General features: G+C 44.8%; 2 protein-coding genes across 2 annotated transcripts; both read right to left on the reverse strand.

Annotated features, from left to right (window-relative positions):
* Positions 1–176: 176 nt before the first annotated feature.
* Positions 177–3,489, reverse strand: eed (embryonic ectoderm development). Its single transcript, XM_085936910.1, has 12 exons — positions 3,310–3,489; positions 2,648–2,800; positions 2,474–2,566; positions 2,200–2,265; positions 1,956–2,081; positions 1,806–1,887; positions 1,648–1,739; positions 1,445–1,578; positions 1,265–1,370; positions 1,043–1,201; positions 749–822; positions 177–658 (listed from the first exon to the last, which is right to left on the reverse strand). Exons 1-12 carry the CDS (start codon positions 3,427–3,429, stop codon positions 532–534), a joined length of 1,332 nt encoding a protein of 443 aa, XP_085793036.1. The 5' UTR covers positions 3,430–3,489; the 3' UTR covers positions 177–531.
* Positions 3,490–3,555: 66 nt separating this feature from the next.
* On the reverse strand, positions 3,556–8,919 carry pwp2h (PWP2 small subunit processome component). Its single transcript, XM_085936808.1, has 21 exons — positions 8,747–8,919; positions 8,458–8,570; positions 8,296–8,390; positions 8,121–8,220; positions 7,899–8,042; positions 7,698–7,833; positions 7,366–7,610; positions 7,146–7,289; positions 6,999–7,069; positions 6,794–6,930; positions 6,567–6,715; positions 6,343–6,490; positions 6,115–6,265; positions 5,412–5,592; positions 5,197–5,344; positions 5,014–5,122; positions 4,870–4,935; positions 4,561–4,779; positions 4,334–4,484; positions 4,183–4,257; positions 3,556–3,899 (listed from the first exon to the last, which is right to left on the reverse strand). Exons 1-21 carry the CDS (start codon positions 8,762–8,764, stop codon positions 3,722–3,724), a joined length of 2,778 nt encoding a protein of 925 aa, XP_085792934.1. The 5' UTR covers positions 8,765–8,919; the 3' UTR covers positions 3,556–3,721.
* Between the last annotated feature and the right edge of the window lie 7 nt (positions 8,920–8,926).

Consider the following 8,926-nt stretch of genomic DNA (forward strand, 5'->3'; position numbering starts at 1 on the left):
CTATTACTTTTTAATGGTGGAGGATTAATGGAGAATCGGTTTTCTAAGGGATCAAAACTAACGAGTTTATATAAATAAACTTGTTCTGATAAGTTATCTAATTGCTGCAATGAGCCACCTTCAACGAGTCCCACTATTGCCAAACCAATTCAACCAAATTACTAAGCAAGTTGTGTATAAAAATAATTTTATTCAAGTCCAAATACAGTACACTCAAATCCAACAACTCTACAGAGTAAAATCATTTCTCATTTTCTTACAGGTTAACTACATAAACGAAAAGGTTTTTAACCGGAATACGTTTGACGCCTCCTAATTTCTCATCGCAGTGATTCCGGAAATGACCGAGTAACCATTTGGACACCTGGACTGCACAAAGTGTCCAAAGTTTCAATGTACTCTATTTGAACATGATGTCAACAAAACAGGAAAATTTAAAACATCACATAGAAATGGAAGAAAATGTTTACAGTTGATATAAGAAAGACAAAGAACAACTAAAGAGGAGCCGTTGAATTGGCCGGGAAGAGTTCAGCGTTGTCGGTCCCAGCGCCAGATGGAGGCGTCGTCGCACACGGCGATCAAAATACTGCTGTCGCGGCTGAAGCTGGTTTGACGGATGGCCGATGTGCATTTGGGCAGGGTGAGTGTGGTGGACCTGGAAAGCAGAAATCAAGACAATATGGAATATTTTAAATGCTAAATTGCCATTTTTATTTTTCTTCCCAAGTTCCAATGATCAACTTACTTGGCTTTGTGCGGATCCTCCACTTCCAAGTCCCAAACGTAGAGCTTGCCTACCTGGTTTCCTAAGGCCAACATCTGACAACCACAAGGTCATAAATGAATGACGCAAAAAAAAATAAAAAAATCACACAAAATAGCTTTGACCAAGCTTAACGCTAACAAACAATGCAAATAGACAGGCTAATGGATAGCAGCAGCGTCAACCGGTGGAGCAAAACATGTAGACATAATTCACTCACAGGCATATATTCTTTATCCTCTGCAAAGTCAAAATAACAGCAAAAGCGTGCTTCACCTTCTGCCAGAAGTCCATTGAAAAGCGCATATACCAGATGTCACACTGGCTGTAATCGAAGCGTCCGAGAATGGTGACGTTTGATTCGTTGGGCTTGATGCGATCGATGTCGTCCTCCATTTTTCCAGGTTTCCAGCACACGATGGCATTTTCGCACGACTGCAAGACACATGAGAGCGGGTGAGCGCGACGTGACTCATCCGCGTTGATGAGAGTTTGTACCTTGGAAAGAATGAGGTCGCCGAGCCACCGCACGCAGTCCACGTAGTTTCTGTGGATGTCTCGTGTGGAGAAGTCAGGAAAGTGGATTTTCTGTGACACAAAAGGCCTAAACAGAAAAAAACAACTTAAAAAAAAACCCTCCAAACCATGCATGCAATGTTTTTTTTTCTTCTTCGTTACCTGTTGGTCTTTGATGGGTTGTATTCATAGGATCCACGGATGGCCTTCTGCATTCTCTCCGAGTTAATTCGCCAAAGTTTAAGGGAGTGGTCCATCCCGCATGACATTATTTTTTCACCCAGGAGATCAAAATCCTACAGCGGGATTTAAAAAAAAAAAAAAATGAGTTTATGGTTACTAATGTGTGCGACCATGAAACGTACAGCACTCAGGACTTCATCTCGGTGACCTTCCACTCCTCCAAATATGGCCACTAACGTGTCTGTTTGGATATTCCACAGACGAAGGGCGTGATCTGCAGACACACATAAAAGAAATTGAAATTTTACATTCGTACAACACTTTATTCATAAAACCGTACCTTTGCTGACCGACAGGAGAAGATTTGGGTCCCTCGGGTGAAATTTCAACTCATTGATTGCGTTCCCGTGACCCACGTAGTGCTGAGTAAAACGACACAAATGTTTTACCGACCAATGTTTTTGCCTTTTCCAGCTAAAAGAAAGCCAACCTTGATGCACTGCATTGTGATGTGGTTGATAATACGGATGATTCCTCGCGAGCCGGCAACAGCCAGCAGGGGGTGACTGGTGTTGGTGTCGTAGGTCCAAGCGCACGTGTAGAAGTTCTCATCTGCCTTTGCATGACTTCAGTCAAGAAAACCTGAACTAGTGAGGCAGCGATACATAACTGAGTGTTGAAAAACACAATTTGATACCCGACACGATGGCGAGGATGAGGCCGGGCAAGGATACGTCTGCGTCGACGTACGACTGCAGGAGTCGGATTTCTCCTTGAGAGTGACATTCATAAAGAGTGACCTGGAGAAGAGACGCCATCGGTTAAGCAGAGTCAAGTAACCAAGTACAGTGAACCCCTGTCCATTCACGGCTTGGAATTAAACTGGTTCGATTGGTCAGTTCAAATCAGATGATGAAAAGTCCAGTTCAATATTTTCGATTAGCACGGGTGAAGGGATTCACTGTACTGTTTATCGGTCATCTTTTAAAACGAGAACTGCTCGGTCACCCTGTTGCTTCCGACCGTGGCAAACACCAATGGGTCTCCCTCCTTACTGTGCCAGTTGAACTGGACTCCAAAGAGAGGCTGGCCATGGTCTTCCTGCAAGAATTATTCAAGTAAAACAAAAACTGACTCAAGTGCATATAGGCGTCCAAAATAAATTTCAGCGTATGATCTCACCCGCAAGCTGTTGACGCACTTAAAAGAGTATCTGCACTTTTTGGACTTCCATTTACCCTTGCCCCAGCTCTTCCTACCTGGGGCGTTGGAGGTGTTGGTGGGCGTGTCAGGACGTTCTGCATTGGTGCCACTTTCAACACTGACAGCATCATCCTAAAAAAATAAAATAAAAGAGCATTCAACATAAAGTACTTGAACTTAAGCAGGGAGATATGACCTAGGATAAAACAGCACTGGAAATGCCCAATGACTACTGACGTTACATTCAAGTCAGTCAAGTTCAATGATTTATAAATCTAGTAACAGGATGTTTGTTAGATTTTCTTCTAAGCACTGACTCTTGTATTAACTTATGCTAAGTGCTATAGCTACCATCGATGTTAATTTGATAAACAATGGAACCAGAATAGACGTCAGAAAAAGTCCCTCAAGGTCAACACGCAAGCAACCCGTTCTGTTTTTTCATACATTTCTGTGAGACAGAACAAATAAACTCTGTCAAAATTCCATTTAATTAGGTGTTTATTACTTGGGAAAGAAAGGAGTCAAGCTAGTAGATTTTCATGCTCGGCTACTTTAGCACCATGGTGCTAACTTGGCTTACTGCTAACACGATTAAAACTCACACCTGTGGAGAATTGGAATAACAGTTAAGCACTTACGTTCTCATCCCCTGACAAATCTGGGTTGCTGTTTTCATCACTGCTTAGTTTATGTTTCTTGAGCGGCACTTCTTTTCCCGCTTGAGACGGGGACTCAGACATGTTCTTATTTTCCCTCATGTTGCTGCAACTCCGCCTTTTCCGTTCGGCGGACTCAGTCGCCGCAAGTGCTGCTGGGAGTTGTAGTTCGATTGCTACTCGGCAAATGACCACTCGTGTATGAATATTCAAGTAAAAAATACATCATTTAGATAATAAACACATTTAACACTTCACTTCATCCATATAAAATATTGCGTGCAAATCATTTAGCAAAAGATAACTCTTTTATCTGTACATACATATGAAATATTTATTTAAAAATAAAAAAAGAAATGAAAAAGATTTAACAATTGTGTTCGTGATATAAAGTCTACAGTATCATCTCTTCATCATCAAAACAGGCTTGTCTTATCTCCTGTTCATCATCATCATCTTCAGCATCATCACCCTGGCTGATTTTCTCATCCTCCTGCCCCAATGGCCTCTTCATGCCACTTTGCTTGGACAGGGCAACAGCATAGCGAATATTGTACAGGTTGAAGTCACACCTGAACAGAACAATTAAAGACAAATCAGAATTAGTTTCAAAGTTTAAAATCCATTTTTATAATTAACACTTATAGTTCCTCTTAGAGAGCAGAACGGACTATCAAAAGCATTTAAATGAATCATCACCTCAACTGTAAAAATTGAATTGCATTTTAGAGAGCAAATTTTTAGCCCCCCCCAAAAAAATTATTTAGCAAAAAAGTGAACACACTTGATTAGCTTGAAAAACAAAACAAAACATTATGAGCAATCCGGTCGACAAATGATAATGATGCAACGTACAGTTTGGTCAGGTTGTCCCGGTGTGTCTGGATGCTCTTCTGCAAAGCTTGCAGTGTGGGCAATATGGCTCCTGACCTGCACACCAAACATGACCGTGATCTCCTATGCTGCACTCAACGTACATTCGACTCGAGCGTGAGCGCCATCAAACCTGTTCTTGAGTTTTTGCCCGTGCAGCATGAGCAGGCTCTGAGCCCAAGTCATGTAGAACTGCAAATGGCCCGACTTCTCCAAGCACGTTGCCACAAAATCCAGCAACTTCTCCACATAAACGTCAGGGAGTGTGCCACAAACAACCGGAACTGGAAGAGAAAATATTGCAAACGTTCTTTGTCACATTGCAAATGGAACTCGACACCATCACAGCCGTTCGCTCACTCTGCTGGTGCGGCACGCTCTCCAGCACTTCCTGTTTGAGTGCCTTCTCATTGAGTCGGAATGCCAGAACGATGGCGGCCGCCCACTCCTGATGCCGCAGCTGACTGCGAACGCTGGCCGGCGTTACGTCCAGGTCAAGGTCATAGGGGTCAAAGACCAAAGTGGCGTCCAGGGAGTAGATGAGCAGGCCCTCGGTGGTTGTGGCTGCCCAGCTGCGCCCTGAGAACCAAAGTCAGGACAAACAATGTCAAATTCTTGATTTGTTTTGGTTCCCTTCAGGCACCGCAAATGGATTCTTCTATCGCATACCCGTTGGAGAGAAGTGCAATGAGCTGACTCGGATCTCTGGCTTGAAATGTCGGGAGCTCATATCACCTTGATGGGGGGGGGCAGACACAATTTCCTCTCAACCATGTGTCCTGATAAGTGACATCATCAAAGGTGAGCTCTTACCCTTCCTCACTCCAGGGAGACTAATGTTGACCCCATCTTTGTCGCCGTCTCCCTCGTCCACCAGAGCCAGGTTGCCGAACTCCGTCATCTTACGTCGGTCCAGGAACTCCTGGAAGCAGAACCCGACGACTCCCCTCCGTCAAACACCGGCGTTGCCATTTCGGCAAATGTTCGCTGTCAGACCTCCATGGCGTCAAAGGACAAGTTGCATGAGATCTCAAACTTCTTCAAAAGCATCTGCGCGTTGACGTTGTAGATGCAGACAAACTTGGACTGGCCGCCGCAAAGGATGGACTCGCCGTCAGCAGAGTAACACAGTGATGTGAAGCACCTGGAAGAAGCGCGAGTGAGCATCCGGCGGGGGTTAAGTGAAGACGGGATGCGCTCGAGCCACTCACTTGGTCTTGGACAAATGCTTGGCGGTGACTTTATCGGTGTCCTTGCGGCCCGTCTCCAAGTCGTGACGTCCCGCCACAGAGCCCACCTGCGTCGCCGTGTCGGGGTTCCAGAAGGAGATTTCTCCATTCAGCGTGGCCACTGCCAACTCATGGCCATCGGGGCGGTAAGCCACTGACAAAGCTAAGTGACAAAACAAAAAACAAAAATAAGGATGTAAATAATAAAGGAGAGCTTCCTAACCTTCTCATCTCCAAGTTGGTCAGTTGTCAGTTTCATTTAGATCATCGATTAATTTTTGGAAAAAGGTGGGGAGTTCATGTAATTTTATTTTTGGAAAGGGCCTGTTTCATTTAATGGCTTTCGACTCACTGAATGGTGCAATTTAGATTTTTAAAAAAAAAAATGGAATCACTGCCAACTGTTGAAAAGAATTGCATTTTCATTGAAGTGGAGGCTCCCTCTGCTGGCTGTTAGAAAGACTGCACTATTGAAAACCAGGTGGTGAAAAATTGTGGTACTGGCAATACGTTTAAAAAAATATAATAATAATTTTCTAAATGACTTGTAACAAACTAAATTGGAAACTGCAACGTGACAAGACGTTCAATTTTTAAAATGAGCTGCCCGCTGTGTCAAAAATGGCCACCGCCAATTTGAAAGTGTGGTCAAATCAAAAGTGTTACATGAATGCTAACAGTTTACCATCAGTGTTGAGATGAAGCGTCTCCTTCACTTGCCAGCTGTTCATCATGTCCCACAATCGGATGGTCCGATCCCAGGAGGCACTGGCGAGGATGGACTGAACCGGACTGAAGGACAAGCAGCTAACGGGACCCTCGTGGCCACCTAAAATCTGTCCAACCACAGCAGTTAAATAGCATTCTTTGAATTTCCATGCTGTTAGGAGAGACTGAAACTAAGGAAGCGCACCTCCAGGAGTCTTCCGGTCTGCATGGACCACAGGAAAATTTCAAAGGAATCCTGAGCCCCAGCGCTCACCAGCTCCCCGCTGGCATCGACCGCAAGGGAAGAGAACTGCGCCGGGCGAGGCGACGTGAACGTGCGGAAGTTTCGGTACCTGAAGCGGAACAAATGCCAGTCGTGCGTACGGCTCAGACCTCAGGTTTCGTTTGCGGTGTCTAACGCCGGACTACCTGTGAAGGTCAAAAGCTCTGACGGTCCCGTCCAGAGAGGCGCTCACCACGACGAAGCCACTGGAGGTGAAGGCCACGTTCGAGATGCTGCTGGTGTGCTCCGTGAAGGTGACGAAGCACAGGCAGCTGTTGGTGTTCCAAACTTTGACCTAGGGTAAAAAAAAAAAAAAGAAACCATCATGAAAGCATGTTGCCGATGAGTTCGGTCGCAGGACTTTTGCCCTCACTTTGCCATCGTCTCCTCCCGTGACGATGTACTGTCCGTCCGGCGAGTAAGCCAACGACGCCAAGTTGTTAAAGTGACCCTGCTGTTTGAAGACGTACGATTCGCTCTGCCACTCCCACACCAGGAGCTGACCCATCCCTGGAACGACAAGCGTGCTTAAACGCCAGCCAATAGTCACGGCGTGGCAAGATGGACTCTTTTCTCACCCGAGCAGCCGAAGGCAATCCAATCGCCGGAGTAGTTCAGAGCCACCGAAGCAATTCTCTGGTTTGATATACTGAAAGGAGAAACGCCATCGTTGACTTTAAAATGTCCACTGGCAGATTTTTTACTAAACATCTCCTGTCTCTGACCTGAGGGAGTGGATGAGGTTAACCTCGGGAAGTTCATGCAGGTGGAAGATTCCCGAGGCGAAACCCGTCACCAGGATGTGCGTGGCTTTATGGTAGGCGGCTGCCGTCAGCTTTGTAAAATCATTCTCTTTGTTGAAAAAGTGCCTAGGACGGAAGAGGTCGAGGCTTTTAGGAAACTCAAGACGACGTGACAGGCGACAAATTTGAAAATCTGCCTTACTTGCCCATATGTTGGAACCGGACCTTCTTGGTCTTCTCATTACTTTTGGACGTTTCAGCTTTTCCTCTGATAACTTCTCCCTCTCTCTCTTCCTCCTCCTCGTCGTCGTCGTCCTCCTCCTCGTCCTCGTCTTGCCCCCGTCTCGGCATCTTGGGTTTTTCGGGTTTGTTCTTCAAAACGAGGGAGTCCAGATCGGTATCGCTCTCCCAGATACACAGAACCCCGTCCTGGCTCACTGTGTACAGCTGCGGACCGGTGTTATTGCGCAATATTATCACCAGCTTTTATTGGGCAAAAAAAATAAAACATAATTCAAGGAATCTAAGACTCACATCTAGACTGTCTTTCTCAAAGAAACATCCCACAATGACGTCTTTGTGTCCGCCCATTGAGCAATAAATGAGGTTTGTCCAACGCTCTGCACCAAACACCCACGTAGACATGTCCTTGCTGCCCACCGCAAAACATCTGACAAAAGAATACATACGCTTTAGCAAAACGGGTCCCGGTGTGCTTTCGAGCTTTTCGCTTACTTGGAGTCGTCAGTCCAGTCGATGCAAGTTGTTTCGTCATAGGGACCGTAGTAACTTTTGTCTAACTCAAAGGCATTAAATTCCCGCTGCGTGCCAGGAGCATGGTACATCAATGCAACATTCTCCTTAGTGACAACAAACTTCCTGTTATACAAAAAATGAATAAAAGCTAAGTCAGTATTAAAAGGTTAAAGTGGTCGTACGTTCATCAAACATATTTACCTTCCATCAGGTGAGAAGCTGATGCTATTGACAGGTTTGTGAAAATGGAAATGATGAAGAACTGCACGTGTGATGAGACTAACCAACAATGCTGCACCATCTGTAAAAACAGATTTTTTTTTTTTTTTTTAACTATCATACGTTTTGTTTTATGGGGAAAACTTTGTGCTCTGACCTTCATCCACCACGATTGCCAAGTTCCCTTTCGGCGAGATTCCCACGCATGTGATGTTCTTATCAGTGGAGACTGGTAAAGTCTCAGATGTGTTGCTGAAGCACAAACGTGTTAATTCCCGTTTCAAAGTTTTAGAAATGGCACATCCTTGACAAGACTTACTTTTTCAGGTCAAAGATGGAGATTCTGTTTCCAACTGGACTGATTACAGCGTTGCCATCCTTGGAGAAACTCAGATTCCCTTGACGGTAGACAGCTCCGAGCAGATTCGAAAACTTGATGAAAAAGGAATTTTGTTTAAACATTCAAAATGTTCAACAATGTAAATGCATGTTTTTTTTGGGCACAGAGTGAGAACGTTTTGATTTTATTGGGTACCGAATTACGTTAATAGCACCGTCCGTGACAACATTTGATTCAACTTCTATTTAATGCCAAGCTCATCACTTACCTTATAAGCAAACTTCATTCTGTTCGCGATTCCGTAAACGGACTATAATGTAAAATCACTCTAATTCCGCATAAATCTTACGAAAGGGTTGAATGATAGCACACATGTTCATCCAGAGCCGCTCGCACGTGTTTACGTTGTGTTGACACCTAGCACTTCCGCCTGGAGTTGAGTCAAAGT

The sequence above is a fragment of the Syngnathus leptorhynchus genome, chromosome 1 (genome assembly GCF_054491065.1).
Source record: "Syngnathus leptorhynchus isolate UIUO chromosome 1, UIUO_Slep, whole genome shotgun sequence".
Lineage (NCBI taxonomy): Eukaryota > Metazoa > Chordata > Actinopteri > Syngnathiformes > Syngnathidae > Syngnathus > Syngnathus leptorhynchus.